General features: G+C 33.5%; 1 protein-coding gene across 1 annotated transcript in view; it reads left to right on the top strand.

Moving 5' to 3' along the window:
• The window catches only part of KANSL1L (KAT8 regulatory NSL complex subunit 1 like), a 110,188-nt gene that overhangs the window by 38,118 nt on the left and 46,789 nt on the right, over positions 1–25,281 (top strand). The window contains exons 4-6 of the mRNA XM_090283307.1: positions 1,343–1,484; positions 8,511–8,708; positions 10,971–11,092. Coding sequence (XP_090139433.1) covers positions 1,343–1,484; positions 8,511–8,708; positions 10,971–11,092 — 462 coding nt within the window. The remainder of the gene's footprint in view (positions 1–1,342; positions 1,485–8,510; positions 8,709–10,970; positions 11,093–25,281) is intronic.

The following is a 25,281-nucleotide window of genomic DNA, read 5'->3' as shown; positions in this document are numbered from 1 at the left end:
CGCCCCCAACTGGGGACCTGGCCCGCAACCCAGGCATGTGCCCTGGCTGGAAATCGAACTGGAGAGCCTTTGGTTCGCAGGCTGGCGCTCAATTCACTGAGCCACTCCAGCCAGGGTGACAATAAATGATCTGTCATAGTAAATAGTTTCCATTATGATTAAATGTGTTTTTAAAAAATTAATAAACTTGATTTTTTTATGTTTACAGCAAAATTGAGCAGAAAATACAGAGTTCTCACTTACCCCCGTACCTGCACAAATTTAACTTCCCCACTATCAACACCCTACACCAAGTAGTGCATTTTTTACAGTCTGTGAACTTACATTGACACATCTGTATCACACAGAGTTTATAATTTATATTAGAGTTCACTCTTGGTCCTGTTTTGACAATACAGTTTTAAACAAGTTTCTCAGAAGTTTCTGTTCTGTCATTAAGTAGTTACTGCCCTTCACTTACACCTTCAGTCTGTCATGTTTTTCCTTTCATCTGAAGCTCCTAGTTAACTTTCAGATGCACGCATTCCCAAATAATTGTTTTCCAGTTCAAATGGTTGGAGTATTTTCATAAAGTAATTAATTAGTAATCTTTCAAAATGTGTATTAGAGCAGCACCCTCGCCAAAAGATAGAGGGTCTAGGGTTCAACCCTTATTTTGAAATATGCATGAAAGAAAGGCTTTATATAAATTCTTCGTTGTATCTGGTTTGTGAATGCTAGGAATCAGGTTTTTAACAAGCTGTTTACTTTAATAAATATGTCAAAATCTATATATTTGGTATGCTTATTTGATATGTAGCAGAGCATTCATTATTAATAAATTTTGACAATTTCTTTAAGTGGATTTTAAGTATTTGATGAGCTAATAGTGACATAACAAAACTTACATAGAATACAATTGAATAGCTAAGGTTTGTTACATAGATTTAGATCTAGCACAGTTCGAATGACTTTCCTGATACATGACATCTAGCTGCACAGAAAAGCCTCATGCCACAGTTTTTACATGGTGTTAGTATTGTCATTCTTGTTTCCTTTTCTTTGCTGGCCCACTTCTATTTCAACCCTTCAGCATTAATAAAGGCATTAAGTAGCAAAGGAGATTATCCTACTGTTGGGTAAGTAATACTGAATACAAACAGGTGTTTGTGGAATAGAAAGATAAGAACATTATATCTTTTTCCTTGATAAGAAGTTGATATGCCATTCTCAGTTCATGTAATTAGATGTTTTGGAAAGGGAATTGAGATTGTATAACAGGAGTCAAGGAAGTTATTAAGCAGCCTCTGTGAAAACTTGATTGCCTTTGTGCTTTGACTAACAATGTATGTGTTGTCCACAGTAACTGTAGTACTGAATGGAAGTGGCTTGTAGACAGAGCGAGAGTTGGCAGCCGATGGACGTGGCTTCAAGCCCAGATTTCAGAGCTAGAATACAAAATCCAACAACTAACGGATGTCCATAGGCAGATCCGTGCCTCCAAGGTATTTTCTGTGTTCTTCTATTCTCTAAAAAAATATTGCTGTTTGAATTTCTCCTCATCTCTCCACACAAAGTAATTGTTTTAGGTTTTACAAAAATGTAGTTAATGTTAAGATTTTTGATATATTAACTGCTGTAAATTGAATCTCTCTTTGTAATGCCTTTGTATTTATCGTGATCATTTTATCATACATAAGCAATTCAGAACTTTGTTGGATTCCAGTTAATAGAAATGATACACAGTTTTTTGTAAACCTCTACTTTGTTGGCATTTATTTATCATATGTAAGAAATACTGAGTATGTATCTTACTGAAATTTCCTTAGAGTTTTTTGTTTTGTTTTAAACAAAACATTACAGAAAGCAGCTTTTATCATATATTAAATTTTTGCTGATATGGGTTTCTAGAATAAGAAAGAACTGCCTATATAATTGAAGTACTTGTCTAGTCCTACCTGATCTCATTTGCTTTTCCCATGCCACTGTAGCCACTATTCTGATTACAGCAGTTTTTGATATATTATTATGTATTTTTTATTTTATTAAATTTCCTGGGGTGACACTGGTTAATAAAATTATATAGGTTTCAGTATGTATGCTTTTATATTATTGTTAGATAGGTATCTATCTGTTTTCTACAAATAATATTTATTTTCCATGCTTCTGAAGTTTATATAAATGATACTACAAACTCTTTTGCAACTTGCTTCTTTTTGCTCAGCATACTATTTATGCATTTTTATACCTCCTGTATGGTGTTTAATTGTATGAGTGGAATGGAATTGTATGAATAGAATGGAATGTTTATTCTCCTCCTATTTTCTTTTGATAGACAGTGTTTCCATTTTTACGCCAGTAAAAACAAGACTGCAGTGGCTCTTTTTAAGTGTGGGAAGTGCTGAATCTTAGGCATGGCTGTCTTCAGCTTCCTTATACTCAGTGATGTGGTTGGATAATCAGTATTCCCACGGGCCAGCCCTGGTTTCTTCTACATTCTTGCCAACATTATATAATTTTTGACCTCTTGATTTTTCCAGTATAATGGGGTGAAATATTAGTTTATTGCTCTTTTATTACTGAACATTGTGAGATAGGGCCTCGTGTCATTAATTATCCAATTTTTTTTCTTTTCTTTTCTTTTTTTTTTTTTTGTCTGAGAGCTAACTTATCCTTTACTGTTTGGGGTAGCAGTGATGGTGGTGATGTATGTTTGAATTTGGATACTATTCTTGGTCAATTGTTGACTATGTTGTAGGATTTATAGTTGTTGGGAGTAAAAATTAAATGATTACGCAAGTAAATATTGGTTTAATTTAACCATGTGAAATTTAACATGGGATTTCCTTAGCTTACAGATATATTGTTTTCCAAAAATTATAGGCTGTTTGCTTGGAACCTGTAGTATATTTTCCCATAGAAGCAATGACATAGAGTTCTTCTGCAATCCCATGAATCTAAATATTGCTAAATTTCTCTTTATAACTTTGTCTTTGTGGGAAACTATTCTACATGGTGAAAATGTGGAGAAAATATTGTAACGGAGATAGTACTATAAGCTTAATGGTGATTGGTCTGAAAACAAGAAGCTGTGGAGAAAAGGTGATTGGTCTGAAAACAAAAAGCTTAACCATATGGTTAAGCCAACCCCACCCAGGGTCTGCACATAAATAAAGATTAATAAGGCTTAGGCTCTATCATGGGTTTATATTCTGGTAGGAGAGATAGACCATGTAGATAATTAGTTGCAATATAATGTAATACGGGCAGTGATACGGGTTTTTCATAACATACAGAAGTGGCATAGAGAGAATACTTAACTCTTATTTTAGAGGTTAGTAGGTCAGAGAAAACATCAGTAAAGAGTTGATGCCTCAGTATGACTCTGGAGGATAAATAATACTTGGCTTGATGAATTGATGGAACTAGAAAATAGAAAAAGGGCATTTGTTAAAGGTGCGAGGGCAAGAAACATGATCTTTTTTAGGACTAACAAAGTAGTATAGTTTGGAGCAGAAAGTATGAATTGTGCAAGGACAGGAGAGCAAGGTAGAAAGTAATGAATATTGTTTAACGCATTGTGGAATTTGGCGGTGATTTCCGTAGGAAGGTGCGTGGAAGGACAGAAAACCCTAGGCTTACTGGTTCTGTCTGCTGGATTTGAGGGAACTATGTTCAAGAATAGTTTCCTGATGGAAGTTGCTTATTCAATTACTGTAGTTAATGTTTCTCATTTTCAACCATGTCTCCACTTGGGCCTTCAGTTGTAGTGATTTCCCAGTTCTTTGAAGATCACCAAATAATACCTACTCTTTGATCAATTTCTTTAAAGGATATATCACAAGCATTTTTTAATAGTAAAAAGAGTTCTAAGAACGAGTCAAGTTTAAAACAATTTGCAAATTTTCAAGAAAGTGCGTTCCCAGTTAAACTGATGATTGAGTTTTATGTTCGAATCTAGACAGACTAGTTTATATTGCTTTGGCTTGGGAGAAGATATTTAATGTTCTGTTCGTTCTATGCAATGCTGTATAATTGTTGTTAAACATTTAAAGTTTGATTATATGTTTATATTTATGAAATAAATTATCTTAAGGAAAGAAATGTAAACTTCCTAGTAATAATTTATACGGACTGCCCTGGCCGGGTACTTCAGTTGGGTAGAGTGTCATCTTGATATGCGAAGGTTGTGGGTTCAATCCCCAATCAGGACACATATAAGAATTAACCAATTAATGCATAAATAAGTTAAACAATAAATCTATGTTTCTCCCTCTCTCTCTCTCTCTCTGTCTCTGTCTCTCTCTCTCCCCCCTCTCTTCTTCCCTCCCTCCCTCTCCCTCTCTCTCTCTCTTTCTAAAATCAATCAATCAATAAAAATTTATATGGCCTTACATTTGTCTTAGTTTAGGCAAGATATCTATCTGGCCATTTGTTCCCTTAAGAATCACTATATATTTGTTTTATTGAAAATATCATTACAATTATGCTCTCAAAATACAATATTTCTTTATTTTGGTACTTCTTACATTTCATAGGAATTAAGATATTTAATTGCTTATTTATCTGTCATTTAGTTGAGCTGTTATTATACTTAAGAGGAAAACAAACACTTTGCTATTACAGCTTCTTGGGTTATTGTAAGAAAAAAATATTGAGAATAGTGGTTACCTTGAGTGAGACAGGGCTTTCTGTTTAATGTACATATCTTGTTGAAAGGAAAGAAAAACAAATCCTAGGTTAAATTAGAGATAAGTGGAAGGGAAAGAGATTGAGCGATGCTCTTTTGAAATATCCTGTTTAAGTACCAGTTTGTGACTGGTCAGGAAACACATAGTAGATTTACTAGTAGTTTTAGGTCTTTAAGCTGTCATTTGCCCTTTCTTTGACACACTCCAGGTGGCCTAAATTTTTCTTAAATTTTTAAAAACGAGAAGAAAGTAGATATTAACATCTCTTCCTTGTTCTTGTAACAGCTTCGTAACACATTACAGCTTTCATATTACTCCTTTTCTCTGCTTCAGCTTTTCAGTAAGACAACAGCTCCTTTTGACATTTAGGAAAAATTTTAAATAGTTAATTTTTGGTTGGGAGGCTAGCTATGGTCTCTCTTTTAGATTTTTGTTTGTTTGTTATCCTATAGTAGGGTCTTCCACATTTTAAATTGTACATTTCTTTTGTTTTAAAATTTTCATTTTAAGTTTTTTGATTAAAATTAGTCTTGGTAACTTTATATAAACAATAAAGATGTTGCTAAGGGAATTGATTATTTTTTCACACTATGTCTTCTCTGTGAGGACCCTGGGAGGTGGGATGGGGGTCTCCCTAGTCCTACTGTCAGACACAGTTGTTTCCTCTGCAACAGTTGATTTGCTTTCATGTCATGCTAGAGTGTTCACTTGTCTCAGTTACCTCAATGCATTATTCTAAAGAATTTTCATATCTTTGTTATTTGCCTTGTTTTATCTGTCATTAGACTCTTCCTGATCTTTTTAAAATTCAGTTTTATTGAGGTATAGTTGATAAACAAAATTATAAGATATTTAAAGTATATATCACAATGACCCAACACACATATGTTCCTTTTCTGGTTTGTAGGAACAGAAATTATTTCTGCAGTGTCTCCAGAGGATGTATTCCTCTTCCCTTTCTTCTCTATTCTTGGCTGAGAAAAATCATGGTCCATTCTTCTCACACTGTGAGAGTTTAATCAAGGGCAACAGTTTAAGGGAAAAAAATAATGAAGTTGGCTATGACTGTCTCTCTGGTTAAATTATAAAAATATTATTCTTCATTGAACTAACTATATTAGGCCCCCTATTTATAAAAAGGTATTGTAGTTTTCTAAAGGTTTATAAACTGGGCTTTTGAACTTAAGAATTAATTTTTCCATAGAAACAATATTATAAGTAGGTGTTATGAAATCAGGCTAATTAACAGAGCCTGGCCCATAATATAAACCGTAATTCAACCAAAGAGAATTACAGTTAAATTGATATGGTGAAAACTTGTATTTCTTTTGCATGAGGTACTTGCAAAAAACTTAGTAAGAGACGTCTACAAATTTTGAATGGACATTTCAAATACTTTTAAGAGTTTCTGTGATTGATGATACTATATTTCTCAAGTTAATTTAATTTTTTAAATATCAAATAAAACAAAATTATTTTAAATATATATTTTTAGATTTCTTGACAGCCATATTTGTGCATGCTAGGAAAATAGTCATTGAAGTGGGATCAAAAATTGGATCCCCTTTACTTTTTGAAGTTACTTGCATTGTTATAAGTACAGGTAAAAATAATAATTTGTTACTTTTACCAGGTGTCAAGGTGATATATTACTACAAAATCATAAAATAGATACAACATAGCTGCCTGTGTTCATGGTAAAGTTTTATAGTCTCTCTAGTGTAAACTAAAACTACTGATACATAGCATATTCTATAGCAGTTTTTGTCCTATAAATAGCAGTTATACATGATATAAGCTGGTCCACAGCAGTCATTTAATTTGTTCCATTTTGAAATATTGTACACTACATTAACGTTTTAGTCTCCCTTTCACTTCAAGAATATGATATTTTAGCCACATTAGGCATATACTACCTTTTCAACTAGCCTGTAGGGGCATTTTGGCATTGTACAAAAAAAAGTACATCTATTGTATATTATATAATAACATGTATTACAGTATTCCTTCACTTATCGCGTGTATTATATTCTAGACCCACCCTGGCTGGTTTGGCTCAGTGGATTGAGCGTCGGCCTGCGAGCTAAGTGTCGCTGGTTCGATCTTCCAGTCAGGGCACATCAGAGAAGGAAAACTCTGACTCCAAAAAACCTCCGCTGCCTTGCGGCATACCTCTTCAGAGGAAAGGCTAAGGGAGTAAACCCCGACAGAAAATCCGGAGCCGGAGTCCCTAAGGCGGTTTGACGTTGTAGTCAACACCGGCAACTCCTGCGGCGCACCTGAAGCCAAGCTGTATCGACTCCGTCTTTCCCTTGGACCCTTCAGCTGCGAAGAGAGGGGGGGTCTGCTGCATGGGCAACAGCAGACCCTCCATATCACCCTGCCCAGGCTCTGTAGCTTCAGCTTCACTGGAGAGGACACTCCAGCGTCATCGTAAGATGTCGATTTAACACGAGAGGAGACAGATACCGTGTCACTCCCGAGTCGGACTGCACAGCCATTCTCAGCGGTGCAGATAGACTCTTAAGAAGCTACACCATCGTCTCTCGAGACGGACGGCTGCCGAATATGTTCTAGACCCACCGCAATAGCTGAAAATCTGTGAAGTAGGAACCTTACATTTATTTTAGTATTTATATATATTTTAAGGCATTATAAACCCTTCCCACACATTTATAATCTATTCCCAGTCCCTTATTAACCTTTCCTACTCCCTTATTAACCTTTTCCACACTTTTATAAACACTACTTATGTTCTTAAACATATTCTACACTCTTAAACCTACATAACTTTAACAACTACATATACAGTACCGCAAAATCCCGTGATATAGTGAAAAATCTGCGGTAAAAAATTAAATATAATATTTTTTACAATCTTGCGATACAGTGAGGCTGCGATAAGTGAACTGCGATATAGAGGGACTGCTGTATTCCTTAAAGGGGATTAAAAAAAGAGTAGAAAGGGAAGTAGTTTTGCGGTGGAAACTGACTATAAGATCCTTAAGATGATATGTGCGCACTCCTTTTCCCGCTTTCTGTCCTGTTTCCATTGCCTCTGAGAGACCTAAGTGGAATAACAGTTGGAGCGAAGCAGTTAGGAAACGTGGGAAAAGCTTAGCAAGCCATTTGGAGAAACAGCATGTGTTTGTGGCAGGGTTGTCAGGAAGCTAGACCCCTACTTATTCCTGATTACTTATATTTCAGAAAATACACCATCAAAGTCAAAAACTCGTGTCTTTATTATAAACTCATTTACCCTCAACAATGAGGACTTTGATCATCCTGGAGAGTTCTTTTTCTCAGTGGGGCATTCCTGCCCATAGTTGCCGACTGGCAGCAACAGGCTTGGGGCCCCTCCTTTCAGGGCTCTGAAAAGAGTTAATGTAATGTTGGATTGCTGCTTGGATGTGTCTAAGTTTGCTATTTTAATTTATGAAATTGGGAGTGCTCAAATATAAAAGACAAATGGAGATGCTAGTAACCAAAGTATCATAAGATTAAATCAGGAAATGTTTAAATTTCAGTCTGAAATGTTCGTACTCTGTATATTCTGAATGTGTCATGCTTTTAATGCTCGTAACTAAAACCAGTAAGACAAATAACTGCATGTATATAATTTATGATTATATTTTACAAGCGTAATCCATCAGACAGACATGTTATTTTATCTGCACATGTTTTAAATAAGCCAATTTTTTAGAGTTAAACTACTTTGAAGTGTGTATTTTCTGATTTCCAAAGGGTAATAAGAAGCATGGTTTCAATGCATTATAACGTTAAGGTTAACATAGCAGTCAATTTGTTTTCATTTCAACTCTTTAATTGCTGTTTGCCTAGGGGGTAGTGATCCTAGAAGAATGTCCACTTCCAAAAGACACTTTGAAAAAACAAATACAATTTGCAGACCAAGCAACTTCATTAAATATTCCAAGGAGTCCTCAGATTCCCCAAGAGAGTCAAGATCCTTTACCAGAACAAGATTTTGAAATGTCACCAAGCAGCCCTATGCTGCTTCTTCGCAACATAGAAAGACAGGTAATGAGAACAGTACTGTGTGAGTGGCATGAAATGACTTTTAATTTATACTGCTTAAATTAATGTGTCTCCTTAGGGTTATTTATTAAAGTTGGCAATCTGACATTAAATACAATTAAAATACTTAGTATATAACTGGTCTCTTATTATAACATTGATGTAATTAAGATTATTTAAATACAATATGTAAGGTATTGACTAGTACATAGCCATAGGATGATAACTCATTTATACTAGGGTTGGAAAATCATTTTTTCAAACAAAATTGCTTATCATTGGGCTTTTTTTCCACAGAGAAGAAACACTGGTACCATCTAATAAATCTGAATGATTAATGATTATTTGAATAATTTGTTGCTAGAGATTTTTAGTGACAGACAATATTGGAATTTGGGTTCTTTCATAAACATGATCATGTAAAGTGAAGTGAAACAATATACTTTTTTTCTTTAATATTTATACAAATAAATGACCATGTAAACAGGAAGTCGAGTAAGTTCCTAATAAACTTTTACTATCCCAAATACGGACTCAGGCATATGGGATTTTATTGGGCTGAAGTGGGGTGGTTGTCAGGGTAAACTAGGGGTTGGTTGTAATGCTGTCCTTCTGGGCCAATTATTCAGACATATCTGACCAGCGACCTCCAGTGGCTTAGAATATTTCAGATATTTTTGGAGGTGGAAAAAGAGAAGAATGTGTCAATGTCACAGACTGGAAAATAGATACTCTACACATTTCTTTGCATGAATAAACTAATAAATGCTTGATAACTGGATAAAAAAATCTATTTGTAGTCTTGATTTTGAAAATGAGCTTTAAAAATGAGTAATAATTTAAAAAATAAAGTCATTAGGTATGCATTATTTTTCTAGAAAATAAAAGGTAAAAACATTTCAGGGTGTTTTTCAAAAAAGATTTTTTGAAGAATTCAAATTTTAGATTCAATATTCTTTAGTCTCATTTCTAATAGCATGTTATTAGTTTGAAGAGTTTTAAAATAATAATTTTATATAGCCCTCTATTTTATAATAGAATATCTTGCAACTAATAAAATAATGAAATAGTTCTATATATTTTTAAAAATATAGTCACTATATTAAGTGAGAAAACCAGATTTTAGAAAGTTGATGTGTCATTTAATTAAAAGGGGGTGTATGTGCATGCACACACACATGCTATATATACACTGATGCTCATATATGCTCAAAAAACATAGTGTCGAGGTATGGATGTATACCAAAATATTAGCAATGGCTTTCTCAGTGAAATATGATTATAGGTGATATTCTTTTTTTTTTTTTCTTAAAACCTCTTTGTATTTCCTTTTTTAAAATGATGAACACGGACTATATATGTAATTAAAATAGTTGTCATTCCTTTGTAGAAATGTATTATTTCCGTTAATGTGGTCTGGGTTTATTATAATTGTTTTAGGTGATTGTTTTGAGAATGATTTAATATTTATTACACATCACAAACATATTACATATATGTAACTTTAGGATAAAGGGAAATGAAAATTTTGGATACCTAAAAAAAACATATTTTTGAATTAGGAAAAATAATAAGAAACAGAGTGGCATAAGATTCCAGCCTGAATTTGAGTAAGAGCTCCATTTCTTACCAACTTTATAATCATTGGTCAAGCGGCTTAATCTGTCTTTGCTTCAATTTCCTCATCTGTAATTGACCTTATGTATAGTAATATCAGAAGTTCTAATATGTACTTCGCAGGTTAGTTGTAGTGATTAGAAATGTTCTAGTGCCTAATATAGTGCCTGGCAATAGTATACACTTAATAAATTACAGCTAAGATTTTTGTTACTATTAATTTGGTTGCCTCAAAGGAAGTATTAGGTGCTATTAGATGACTTCAAATATTTTAGAGGATAGGATGAGTAGATAAAGGAAATGTAACAAAAAAGGATGTGAAAAAGGTGGAGTACTTTAAAATGTAAATTTACTTATAAAAAATAGAAATATGAGTAGCCGTCAAAATCATTTTTGTAGTTTATAATACATGTATGGGGTCGGCAAAAGTAGGTTTACAATCATTTGTATCAAAATAATACAATAATAAATAAATATACAAGACTAAACTTTCATATACTCACATCTGTAAACCTACTTTTGCTCAAATCTGTATTTACTAAAATATGAGCATTTACTTGTTTCATGAGAAGTTAAGCTTTTAATAGACACTAAAGGCCTGAGATTTAACTCACATATCTTGCTTAGCAACTGACTATTTTCTTGCAGAGTGCACAGTTGACTGAAATCATCAACAGTTTGATTGCCCCTCTCAACTTGTCCCCAACTTCATCGCCCCTCTCCTCCAAATCCTGTAGCCATAAATGTCTGGCTAATGGCGTTTCCAGGAGGTAGGTATCTGTGGGATAGTTTTGCTTCTAAATTTGGCTTTGCGTATTTTATTTTTATTTTATCTTTTAAGTATTACAGCTGTTTTATTTTTTCTTTCTTAAGCACCATTAGAGTACAATCAGTAGACCATGGATACATTTTTAGAGATCATCAGACTTATATAATTAAGGTAACTATAAACCTGAGAAGGACAGCTTCCTGAGACAGCTTTCCAGGATTTTTATAATGTTTCTAAAAAAAAGAAAAGCAGTGGTACTATTTGCTACAGATTATTGCTTTATTTAATACATCTCCCATTTCGTACATTTTATATTTCTCAGCTCCATAATGCCCTTGTAATCTATTTTAAGAAAAAAAAATCCTAGATATGGTTTGGGCACAGAAGATTGATAAATATCATTCATAATATTCAGTTAAGTTTTACTCAGCCATGTTGTGTCTCACGATTTATAAGGTGCTTTTTTTCTGGATGTAATTGGCATAATAATTCCTATAACATTAGCAATTCGTTATGTAAGTCCTGATTGTTTTTGGGGTATAGCATTTGTTCTCTTATTTTGCTTTTCTCTTTGAGTTTTTCCTTTTCAAAGATGCAATTAAAGATATTAATAGAATATAATTTTGTGACTTCACCTATTTTTTTTTCCAATAAAATTATAATGCAGGCTTAACTACTATAAGTGTAATTTAGTATTGGGAATATATATATTAATAATTATATGATTATTAATTAAAATTTTAAATATAGCTTGAAAGGACTATTTAGACCATGGTGAAAATTATGCTAAATAGCCATCACATTTCTTAATGAGATTGATAAATCTAAATCAATTCTTAAAATAAGGATGCTGTTATTCGATTTTTAGTTCTAACTTACTTTAAAAGTCTAATTTTTAACACTTACAGTTTTATATATACTGAGTCATTCATTGCTTTGTTAAGGACACAGTTTATTGGTTTTGCTTTATTATTATTATTTTGACTTCATATTCATTCCTTGTATCACTAATGATTCACTTTGAAAGTAAAGATTCTCACATGTTCTATAAGAAAAGTATGGTATACTTATTTACAAGAATATATATTAATTAAGAAATCATAATTACAAGTTGAGCCATTAAACCCTATCAAATTGACGTAAGTGCATTGATGTATGTGCATTATGATTTGGGGATACATACCTATTGTAGGTAATATTTTGTTTACCTAACTAGGTATTACACATATTAGGTATGTGTGAGTGTGTGCAAATATTTTCATTTTAACACACTTGTGTGTATAATTGGTCATTCATTCACAAAATATTTATCACATAACTATTTGCTTTATGCTATATAGTCAAAGTCCTAGGGGTACAAAGACGAAGAAGACGAAGTCACTACTTTTAAATAACTTACAGTCTAGTAGGTGAACCCTGTGGGCCCTGGCTGGTTTAGCTCAGTGGATTGAGCGTCGGCCTGCGAGCTAAGTGTCGCTGGTTCGATCTTCCAGTCAGGGCACATCAGAGAAGGAAAACTCTGACTCCAAAAAACCTCCGCTGCCTTGCGGCATACCTCTTCAGGGGAAAGGCTAAGGGAGTAAACCCCGACAGAAAATCCGGAGCCGGAGTCCCTAAGGCGGTTTGACGTTGTAGTCAACACCGGCAACTCCTGCGGCGCACCTGAAGCCAAGCTGTATTGACTCCGTCTTTCCCTTGGACCCTTCAGCTGCGAAGAGAGGGGGGGTCTGCTGCATGGGCAACAGCAGACCCTCCATATTACCCTGCCTAGGCTCTGTAGCTTCAGCGTCATCGCACTTGATTCAACACGGGAGGAGACAGATACCATGTCACTCCCGAGTCGGACTGCACAACCATTTTCGGCGGTGCAGATAGACTCTTAAGAAGCTACACCATCGACGACGACGACGAGTAGGTGAACCCTGTAATTATTTAAAATATATTATCATAATTGCGTGCACTTGTTTGACTTTTATTTTTAATAGCTATCATAGTTGAAAAAGATACCTCATAAAGATAACATACATCCAAAAGCAAGAAATATAACATTGGCTGTTTAGTAAATTATACTTTCTCAGTTTTGTCTAATAGTTAAAATGTTCTTGTTGAAATCAGGTAGTAATTGCCGTCTTCCCTAATGTCAAGTAGTTGTTCTTATAAACTATATGGAAGGTTTATTTTCGAAATTTTTAACAGGTTCAAATTCTACTAAAATTCTTTGTTTAAAAGATTTAAAACAGATAAAAATTGGTTCTCTATTGTTTTGAAATGTGCTGCCTTGTGATTTAATTAATCTTATTAATTTTACTAACTTATTTATGTTTAGTAACACTCAACATTTTTGTTTTCATAACACTTCCTATGTAAAATTTTTTTTCAAAAATCTTTTGTTATCAAAATGTTATGTTTCCCTTCAAGGAAAGATTATTTTATTTTCTAACATTTGCTAGAAAATATAATATAGCTACTTTTCATCAAAGAGAAGGTGAACAAATTTTAAACCTTTGTTGCCAGATAACCAGCAAACTGCTCTGTGAAACAAAAGTTTTGGGAGGTACTCCTGGTCTCATTAAAATTTTTGTAAAATTTCTATTTGTGATAATATATACCATAAAATGTATATCAAAAACACAAATCTATTTAACAAGGAACATAGAAACTGGAACATATTGCAGATAAGAGAGTAATAACTGAATGAAAAGCAAAAAAGTTTGAGAATATGTTGTGGTTGTGTCAGATGCCAAACAAAGGTACTGAAATAGTCTCTTGTTTTTGTCGGTTAGAAGTTGAGACCGTGGCAAGAGCAGTGTAGTGACACGATGGAGCGCGTGGCCAGAGCTGGTTAATAAGGATGAAGATGGAGGTGAAGTAGAGAGAAGGGATCAAGATTATGCTTGCAAGGCTGCTTGACTGTGAGGCTATGTAGTAAAATGGATGTACAAGGTCAAGTGAGGTATTTTTGTTTTTAAGATGGAAGAAATGTAAGTAACTATTAAAATAAAGGGAAGGGAAAGAGCTGGAGATGGAGAATGTAGAACTACATATCCCAAAGTTATGATAAAGGGGCCTTATAGTAGGAGAAAACTCGTGTTCTTGAGAGTGGTGTGAGAGAGGTTAAGGTAGGTGTCGATGCAGTTGTTTATAAAGTGATGTAGCCAAGTTAGGAGTGGGAAATGGAGTTGGGGGAGGTGGGTAAGGATTTGGATAGACATTAACAAGTAAATCATTTTTCCTTCTTTTTGTACCCCGCCCCTTTTATAGTAGCATGAGCAGCCTATCCCTGGAGAAGGATGTTATGTGGTTTCTAAGGTGGTTTTTTTTTAAACCCCTTAACAATAGTGTAAAAAGTACTTAATTGATATTGGTAAAAGTAGTTATAAATACATAGTAGTGAAAATCTACAAGTTGAACAGATTATTTTACATTATTTATATTTGAGGATATTATCATAGATTTTGAAAATGAATTAAAGATATAATCATATAGTAATACAGGTAAAAGCTTTATTGAAACAATGTGAAATTTATCTATTTATGAGCCTTTTCATCCTGTGAGTAATGTCAAATGGAGGCCTAGTTTTGTTTCTTGCATCTTGCTATTTTTCCAGTATGTGGTTATTGTTTTCTTTACATATAATTATATATGAAGAAAACATCTTTCAGACTCAGAGCCTTTTTAAGAGTCAGGGCTTAGTCTATGCAATGTTATTCAGAATTGACACAAAGCACTTTCTGAAGATGTCACTATTAAGCATATGAACACTATTCATTTTATGTACTTAAGTAAATGTGAAGGTAAGAAAACTCATCATTTGAGTAAGATTTTTTAAACCTCTGATAAAATGTATATAACATAAAATTCATCATTTTAACCATTTTTAAGTTTAGTGGCATTAAGTACATTCATGTTGTTGTGCAACAAGGACCATCATTCATCTCCAGAAATTTTTTCATCTTCCTAAATAATAACTTCACATTGTTTCTTCTTTCTAGTCCTTGGTGACCACCACTCTACTTTGTGTCTCTGAATTTGACTACTCTAGGTACCTCATGTGAGTGAAATCATACAGTGACTGGCTTATTTCACTTAGCATAAAATCATCAAGGTTAATGCATATTGTAGTATGTGCCAACGCTCCCTTCCTTTTTAAGGTCGAATAATAGTCTATTTAATGTTTAGACCACATTTTATTTTTCCATTGATCCTTGGATGAATATCAGGTCGCTTTCACCTTTTGGCTGTTAGGAATAGAAATACCTGTATGAGTCCCTGCTTTTAATTTTGTAGGTATATACCCAGAAATGGAATGATTGGATTCTGTAGAATATTTTATTGTTTGTTTTGAAAATGAGAAATTATTGAATGTTGTTAGTGATATTTTTAAGCCACCAGCTAAGAAAAAACAAGCATTCAGAAAACTAAGCAAAGCACAGCAATCTCATTTTGTCTGAGGCCAAATTCTGACAAAATTAAGTTGAGGTTTTGATACCTTCTGTGAAAAAGCTATCAAAGCTAAGTCCCGAAAAACCGAGTGAAGTTTTAATAGTTTGTGGGGTTCGAGAAAGAGAAAGCCTTGCGTACAGCAGAGATATTAAATGAAATTCTTCCCATATTTAGCTGGGACCACCCTCATCCAGGGCTATACCCTTGCAATAAATGTAATCAGAAGGTAAACTGTTCCTCTTTCTCCAGCCTTTGGGTACCACTGGGGGTATTTGCCTCGGTGCTGAGCAAAGCAGAAGGTAAAAGAAAAAAGCAAACCTGTCTTTGAGATGGTCTGACCATGGTAGGGACTTTCACATGGAGTTTTAGTCCAAATTTGCATCATTGAGTCATCCAAGGAATCTTTAGTTTAAAAATGGTTCTGGAATGGATAATACTACAAAGCAGAAGGCAGAGGCAAATACAGATTCTTTCTGGAGGAAGGCACCTTCTTTCTTAGCCCCGGGAAATTTTCAGAAATAATTTTTCAAGGTCAGTGATTAGCACACCGTCAAATATTGTCAAACGAGAGGAAACAGAGCAATAAGAGTGAGAATAAAGTGTAAATAACAGCAAAAACAGATTATAAAGTTTTTAGATATTAGAATTATCAAACACTGATTATTTAAAAAACAGCGCTTGTTCTGATTTTAGAAATAAAGCATAAGCTTGCTGGAAGGAAACTATAAAAGTGACATAGCAAACCTTTGAAAAAGGTCCAAATAATATTTCTAAAAATATTGAAACTAAAAGCTAAGTTAGTGAGTTTGGCAGCAATGTGGATACACACAATTGAGGTGAGGATGTGTAATATAGAAGATAGATTAGGAGAAAACTTCCAGACTCTAGGAAAAGAGACAAAACATTGGGAAATGCAAGAGTCATTTAAAAATGCAGAGACCGCATTGAGCAGGTCTAACAGGAGACCTTACTTCAGACCTGGGAGATGAAACAGAGAACGAAGCAGGAGCAATAATTGAGGTGCTATCTGGAAAATTACCTATTTAATGAAAGACACCTGATTCTGGAGGCTAAACACAGATTTCCTGAGTAGGAAAATAAAAAGAAATCTAACACAAGAAATATAGAGAAAATGTGAAAAAAAAAAAAAAAAGACCAATGGAATATCTAAAAGCAACAGTGGAGGCCAGGGAGGAGGAAGACATTGCCTTAATTGAAGCCATGATTTGACTGACAGCTGACTTCTCAAGAGTAAGAATTGGATCTAGAGTATAATGGAATGGTATGGTCTTTGTGTTGAAAGAAAATAACTGTCTACTAGAAAATAACTCTTCCCAGATAAAACATCTTTGAAATCTGAATGTGAAACACAAATGTTTGTAGACAAATCAAAACCGAGTTTGTCTAGTAGACTCTAATAAATGATATCCATAAAGGATGTGCTTCAGGCAATAAATAGAAAGTGATGATCCCAGGTAGGTCATTGAGGTGTAAAAAGAAATACAAATAAAATGGTAAATCATCATATGGGTATATGTAAAAAACAGTAGTAAAATGTGTCTAATGGGGTTTAAAAAGTAATCCATCGTAACAATAGCATATATGTCAAGAGGAAAGTAAATTGATGTAAATTGTTCTCAGGACATTGAGTTATTCAGGAGGCTGCTGAAAGTATGTATTTAACTTTAAGTCATTCTAAGTTAGGTTTGAAGAGAAGGTCCATACAGGGGAGGAAACTTCTTAGGTGCTGATAATGTTTCATTTCTTGACCTGAGTGGTGTTTACGGGACAGTGGAAAAGTAGGTGAGCTATTGCATTATCATATTTACAAATTAAACATAAGATAAATGCTTTATGTATGTATTTATAGGCATTTTATATTTTATAATATAAAGTTAAGAAAAAACTGGGTACAAATTATATACTTCAAGAAGGATAACTAAAAAATACAATGGTTGTCATAGTTCTGAAAATATATTTAAATGACATTATTATTTATTTGACTAGTCCCACATTGTTAAAATTATAACTACAGAATATCAAAATTTTAAGACAACTAGGAATTTAATACTTAATTTGTTGAAAGAGAAACAAAGAATTAAATCTCAATGTTATCTTAAAATTTGATGATAGAAACTTACCTAGTTGTTGATTTTATAGTCCTTGCCCTTTTCTGTTAAATTTGTCTTAATCTAGGATGTCTGTTTTGTCTTTTTCAATGAAAGCATTCAAACATGCTTGTGGAAAACAAATGAAGAATGGCTAAAGAAAAGGATCAGTAGCTATAGTGTATTTTTTTTTATTTTAATTTTTTTCTTGCTTGTTCTCTTATAGTTGTCTCAATTTTCCCCCTTTGCCCTCCTCTCCCCAGCCCATCCTCAGCTCCCACAGTCAATCCCCATACCCTTGTGATGTCCATGGGTGGTTCATACATGTTCTTTGACTACTCCCTTCCCCTTCTTTCCACCATTAACTCCTGCCTCCCCTTTCCTCTGGCAGCTGTCAGTCTGTTACCTGTTTCCGTGTCTCTGGTTCTGTTCTGCTCATTAGTTTATTTTGTTCATTAGTTTCCTACAATAAGTGAGGTCATTTGGTATTTGTCTGTCATCGACTGGCTTTTTTAACTTAGCATAATGGTCTCCAGTTCCATCTATGCTGTCGCAAAAGGTAGGAAGATGTTAATGAGATAGTATGTTAAAACTGTTAGAATAAGGCTAGCACATAGAAACAGCCTAATAATATTAGCCATTGATATTTTTTTGTAACGGCATAATGTATGTTAAAATTGTAAATATAGTTGGTTATTTCTTTCATATATTGGGCAGCATACTAGTCATTGATTTAAAACAATTGTTACTTTTTAAAAAAAGTGCTGCAAAGTGGCCTGAGTTAAGATAAAGGTTTGAGGGCATGTAAAGACTTAAAGGCCAGCTCTTTCTGAAGACATTCCTCATCCTGGTATTGGGAGTCATGTCTCTAGGGAAGATACAAAGTTGCTATTCTGTCTTTGGTCTGCTTAGTTTGTATGGAATACTGTAATTAAACCAAGTTGTCTAAAATTCAAGGTGAACACACTTACACTGTTGGGTTTTATTCTCTATTACCTAAAACATACCTTCTCAAAGGACCTTGGGATATTTAATCTCTTCTCCAACCCCCACTCCCACACCCAAATTTTTAACTTGCTTATTCTTAATTATAGTTAAAAAAAAATTAGTAGCTTTAGGGTAACTTGTGGTTATGGGAGTACACAGTTTTTACATATTTTTGTTACACGTTTTGTGACCTTGAGCAAGTCATTAATCTCTTACATCTCACTTCTTTATCTTTAAATTTACTGGGACACAAATATTTCTAGTTTATTTTTGAAGAATTCACTTTTTTAAAACAAATGAAAAATAAAAAAGCATGTTTCAATACAATCTACAATGTATATCTTTGTAACATCACTGTTATGGTTTGCTTTGGATATAATAATTTTATGTTAGCTTAAATCAAGAGATTTAGTGACTAAAGTGAAGTTACCCAACATATCAGTAACCTTAAGAATAATCTAGGAAGTATTATGGAAAGACATACCCAAGACAGTAGGAGGAATGATGATTTACTTCAAGTGCAAAAATCTTTCAAATAAATCCTTTGGAAAGTATTGCTTGAGTAAAATTTATTACACATTGCCTTTCTTGGATGATACTGAACGAATTCCTTTTTTTTTTTTTTCTTTTGATAACTCAGGCTCATTACTATGACCACATCCTTAGGGGCTATTAAGATTAATAGGTGTGTATCTGTAAAATAATTCACTTAATAGTTAACAAATGCCTACTGACTTCAGTGTGCCAGGCATTGGATTAGGCACAGTGGATATATATATGTATATTGCGCATACAATGTTGAACAACAACAACAACAAAAAAAATGTGGTCTCTGTCCTCGTGGTATAGAGTCTAATTAGGGAAAACTGATATTAAATGAGTACTTGCACAATAAATATAATTTTATACCCTGATCAAGTGCTATGAAGAAAATGCATTGTTAAGAATATCACTTTGGAATCAGATCTGAGATCATTCCCAACTCTGCCACTTGGTAGCCTTGTGATCTTGGGCAACTTTATGTCACAGTTAAAATGACAACATTCTGCTTTCTGGCTGTTGGCGAGGATCAAGTGAGATAACAGTGGTGATTTTCTTTTTTACTTGTGTATTACCTGTCTTCCTGTATAAAAATGTAAACTTCATAAGAGTAGGACTTTTATTTTTTTTTTTTTTGGTCTTATTAACTGCTGTTTTTCTAGCATCTAGATTAGTAAGAGTTACATCATGAACATGAATAAATATTTGTTGAATAAATGAAATATCCTTCAATGTTTCTTGCAAGTAATTAGCATTCGATATTTGTTTCTTCTCCCTCATAGAGTGATATTTTAGTTGTTATTCTTATGGCTATTCTCTGGCAGTTCTGCTTCCTCTCTCATCTAATTTAACTCCGGACTAGAAAATCAGAATGGCCAAAGTGGTAGATGTCTCTGTAGTATAGTAAGAGACATTCTCTAGCAACAGGAGTGAATTTCCATGTATGAGCTTCCTGAAGTCTTTTTAGGTTATTTAAAAGGCTTTTGCAATTCCAGCTGTATGCTGTACTTGTGAGATTGCCACATAAGTAATCTCTTAAGTGAAGTTCATTTAATAAAGCATATATAGTCTAGCCTTATATCACATTATATTGTAATTTTTGAGTATAAATAGGTTAGAAGAACTTTACATTTTGAATTTTTAAGGTTTGGCCACCTATTTTGTATATGTTTTTAGTGAACCACATACTGTTTAATATAATTTTTAAAAAGTATTTAAGGTCAGTTTTATTAATATCCTAAGGTTACTTTATCACAATGTCTAAAGTAAATTCGCTTGGTTAATTGTTTTCCAGGGCACCTGTTTGTCCACTTGCTGTTCATTGATTCCCAGCCCTCATCTCTTATTCAGGGGCAGTATCTCCCAGAAGTCAGAATCTTTTCTTTTTTTTTTTAAGCTTTGTTAATCTTGGCAGCAGGGTCTAAGATGAGTCACTAGGAACTGAGCATCTGAAAAACTGAGTCTTCAAACAAATGAGTCATTACGCTTTATCATCATAGAGATAGTTACTGTTTCTTAGATCTCATACTCTGAAATGAAGGTAAAATGTTGTAAATGGATTCTTGTTTACCCCATGGGGCATTATATCTGAGAAAGTGAATGTCTTCTTGCAATAATGTCTAGATTTTATTGTTGTTGTTGTTTGTTTTGCTTTAATGAGTCCCAGAATATGATATGAAATTAAATTTCAGCAAATCACTGCCATGCTATTTATTTCCACTAACGGCAGTTATCTTGTGAAGTGCAGCCATTCTTTCTAATTAGGTGTCCTAATTGAAAAACTGCAGTTAAACTGGCAAACAAATCACATATAAAGTAATTCTTTTACCCTCATAATATTTTACAGTCACTTCTCAGATATGAGAAAATATTGTTTGTTAGCAGCATATGTCAAGCTGACATTTTCAACATAATTTTAGGTGACTATGGATGACATTAATTATCATATAGCTAGATGTATGTGACATCAGTAAGGAAATAAAACTTCCCCTGCTGTGTTTTTAAAGGCAGTGGGAATTATTTTCTGTTATAAAAATTTGCTTTCCCCTTTTTGCTTCTACTAATATAAGCCTAAAACCTAATGTTATAGGGAATGTTTAAATAAATTGTTTTAAAACCACTGGATGGAAAGTCATGTAACTATTAAAAATTATGTGCATAGAAAGTGTAGTCATATGTGAACATGCTTATTTTAGAATGTTAAGGGGGGAAATCAGGATAACAAACTCATTTTACAGTATGATTTCATAGGGGAAAAAAAGACTTGAAGGCTATAAACCAAAATTTTAATTAAAGCTGTATTTGTGTTTGGACGATGGGATTTCAGAAAATGTTTTACCCTCATGTTTTTATGTTTTTCATTTCCACATTTTCTTTTAAAACGAAAAACAGTGATTAGTAAAACAGAGTACTAATTTCAAACTATCTAAATCTCATGTGTCAGAAAACAGCTCAGAGATTACATTAGAAGAATCTGAACTGTATCTCCCAGAAATATTGGGCAAACTTAGTGTCTCAATGCCCAGGAAAATTACCTGTCACATTGACTTCCTGGAAAAGCCCCACATGGAGTTCAGAGGCAGATACGAATGGCAGATAGCACTGCAATTGCGCTTCTCTTGTTCTCCCTACATTTTATTATGGAAAACAGAAAGAAAGCATAGTAAAGTGAATCCTTGTATTCCCAGCATTTACAATTCTCAAGATTTTGCTCACTTACTTCAGCTACTTCCTTCCTGACACATTGTTTCCCTATGGACCTTTTAAAAGCAAATTTTATTAATTTTTATTTTAATTGTAAATACTTAATGTATATTTCTTTGATAAGCTTTTCAAACATACCATCATACTAGCATGTGCTTATTATTCTTATGTAAGAGCCATAATTTGTTATTATCATGAAATGCTGTATACATATTCAGTTTTCCTAGTTGTCTCAAAAATTATCTTTTTATGGTTGTTAGAATCCAAAGGAAGTCCATATTACATTTAGTTGTTTCTGAAGTCTTTTATTCTCTGCTGGCCATTTAATAATGTATTAGAAGTCCCTTAACACACACAAAAAGTAATTTTTAGGTGACTTTTTTTTTGTTTTTTTATTAAAATAGTACAATCTTAATTGTAGGAAAACTAGAAAATTCACAAAATACTAAGAATAAAGTGGAAATCACTTATATTACCCAGTGTATATTTCCTTCCTATTATTTTTATACATTATTTTTATAATTGAGATCTACTGGAAGGAATTTTATAATTTATTTCATTATGATATCTGACGCTTTTTATACTTAAAATATCTTTTTCCATTTTAATGGCTACATTAAGATGTGCCTTCATTTTTTTAGAATAGGTATATGCCTTAATTTTTTAGAGCAGCCACATCTAATTTAGAATGCATTTTACAGTATATGTTAGCACATTTTCTTATTGCTAGGTTTGAAGAGGCTTGTATTTTTGAGTAAGGGGTATAGTTCCCCTACTTAATACCCAAGGTAGGAGAAATAGTCTGGTTAAGGCACCGTTTTCTTTATACCAGATAATGCCTGGGTGTTGATCTGTTAGTCATTTGAGAGCGGTATTTATTTTTGCCACTTGGAGGATAAGTAATGCGCCTGTAGACCATTTTAGTAAGTTTATGTAAGTTTGATTTTATAAAATTCTTTAAAATTGGTTAATGTCACTCTAACCATCATTGAGTTACCTGAGTCTGTGATGTATTTATTTCTTCAAACACCATTAAAGAAAAAGAAGGTAGTAAGTTCAACTATTGGCAGGACATTGGACATTGGGCATTGGGGTAATTAGGAAAAGATTGCTGCCTACCTTGGTTGGTATCAGTTGAATTCATCAAATAACTCTTAACTGGTGCTGGTGAAAAGGAGAGACTTGAAATAGAGATTTACAAACCATGGAAAAACAATATTCTTAGGTGTGTATTTTTATGGATATATTCGTTTCCTGTTGTTCTTTTAACAAGTCACCACTAACTCGTTGGCTTAAAATAACATATTTATTCTTTCACAGTTCTAGAGGTTAGAAGTTCAAAGTCAAGGTGTCAGGGAGGGCCTCGCTCTCTAAAGATTCTAGAGAAGAACCCTCCTTGTCTTTTCCTAGCTTCTGGTGGTTGATGGCAGGCCTTGGTGTTCTTTGGCTTATGTACCATCTTTCCTGTCTCTGCCTCAGTCTTCACATGGCATTCTTCTCTGGGTGGGTCTTCTCTATATTCATGTTTCTTCTTATGAAGACATCAGTGATTGGATTTAGGGCCCACCCTAATTAGTATGACCTCATCTTGCCTCATTACATGTACAAGGACTGTATTTCCAAATAAGGTCACATTTTGAGTTTCTTGGTGGATGTAAATTTTGTGAGGGTCTACTCAAAGCAGTACTGTGGGTCCTGGGTATTTGTATGTGAATGTGTGGGAAACTGGGGTGAGGGTCTATCCTAATCTCTTTGAGAATGCACATTCTAATTCTTTTCCCATGATTGATTTCTGCTTTCTCTTAAGTGTGTTTAAATTATGAGACTAGGTAAATGTGGGGAAAATGTTAAGCCACTGTCTAAATTCTGGGTTGAATATTTATTCTCTGCTATTCATTGAGATTAAAAGTAACTTCATGAAATCTTTTTATGTTTTTATAGTTCTAGCATTCTAAATTTATAACCAGGTCCAAAAGTTTCTTATTTACTAAAGGTATTTGAGCAGAACATCATGATATTTATTCTAGTCCTTCTAAGAATACAGTTTGGTTTAAGCAAAGGTTATTAAATACTTAAAAAATTTACTTTGAAAAATATTAGACTTTCACTAGCTTTGTAAAAAGAAGTTTAAAATTAGACTGTTCTTTCACATCTGTCCACCATTACCACCACCACCAAGACGACATTAAGAAGTTAATATATATTCCCATATGCTTATATCTTTAGATTGTTTTATTTATTAATTATTACATAAAGACACACTTTGCAAAAATTGATTTTGGCAGTGATTTATAGTAAAATATCAGGTAAATGATTAATTGACTCACTTCTGGGCCGTTGGTTCTTACAGTAATCAGAGTATAGAAATAGATGGTTTAAAAATTTCACTTGAAGCTTTCTATTTATACTCTGTAAAAGCAAACTGAATGCCTTTGTTATCATCCATAACTATTGTAACTGCTAAGATGTTCTAGGATTGTAATAGAAAACCAGTGCTTTCAGAAAGTCATTAAATGACTTAGAGAAATTAAACAGCATTAACAAAATGTGAAGTCAGGACTTTGTGATTAATTTTTTAGATAAAGCTCTCAGTCATTTTTCACTTTTTAAGAATAAATGACTTTTTTTAGACTTGATTAATGCCTTTTAAATCAAAATATCTTGTAGCTTTCATCTGTTTATTCTTATAAATTTATCATTTGATTATAAGATAAAGATAAAATAAGATATATCTTACCATCAAAAACTAACTTTTGTAAACAAATGAGTCAAATATTTAGAATGGAACTCAAGGCAGTGCAAATATATATATCTTTATAAAATATCAGGAAACTTTTGATATCAGGTAAACAAAACAGTATCTACACTACTTAAAGGGAGACTGACATTAATCAGATAATTATACAAATAAATGTAAAATTATCACTGTGGAATATGCTATGAAGGGAAGGTGAACAGTGCTGTCAGAGCTCATAAGCAGGTGAAGGAGGATGTGAGCCAATTCCAGGAAGCAGAAATAACATATGAGTATATTGTGTTATAGAGAGTGTGAGTTATTGGAAATGAAATGAGGCAGTGTGGCTGGAACAGAGGGAGCAAGAGGTAATGTGATGCAAGATGAGACAGGTGAGTGATGGCAGGGGCCAGACCAATCAGGGCCTTTTACATTAAGGATTTAGCTCTTTGTCTCAAGAGTAGTGGGAAGGCTTTTGAGAGATTCTAAGCAGTGTGGGGATGGGAAGAGAAGGTATGACAGGATCAGACTTATTTTCCCAAAAGATGGGAATAGAAGCTACTGGAGGGGATAAGCATGGATAAGGAAGACCTGTGATAGTGCTATAGAAAAGCCACATCTCGCATTTATCATTAAATGTTGATTCTACTTGAACCAAATAGCTCATTTAGAACA

Source organism: Furipterus horrens, unplaced genomic scaffold, assembly GCF_987537825.1.
Source record: "Furipterus horrens unplaced genomic scaffold, mFurHor1.1.pri manual_scaffold_1, whole genome shotgun sequence".
Lineage (NCBI taxonomy): Eukaryota > Metazoa > Chordata > Mammalia > Chiroptera > Furipteridae > Furipterus > Furipterus horrens.
This window is presented reverse-complemented; position numbering and strand designations above follow the sequence as displayed.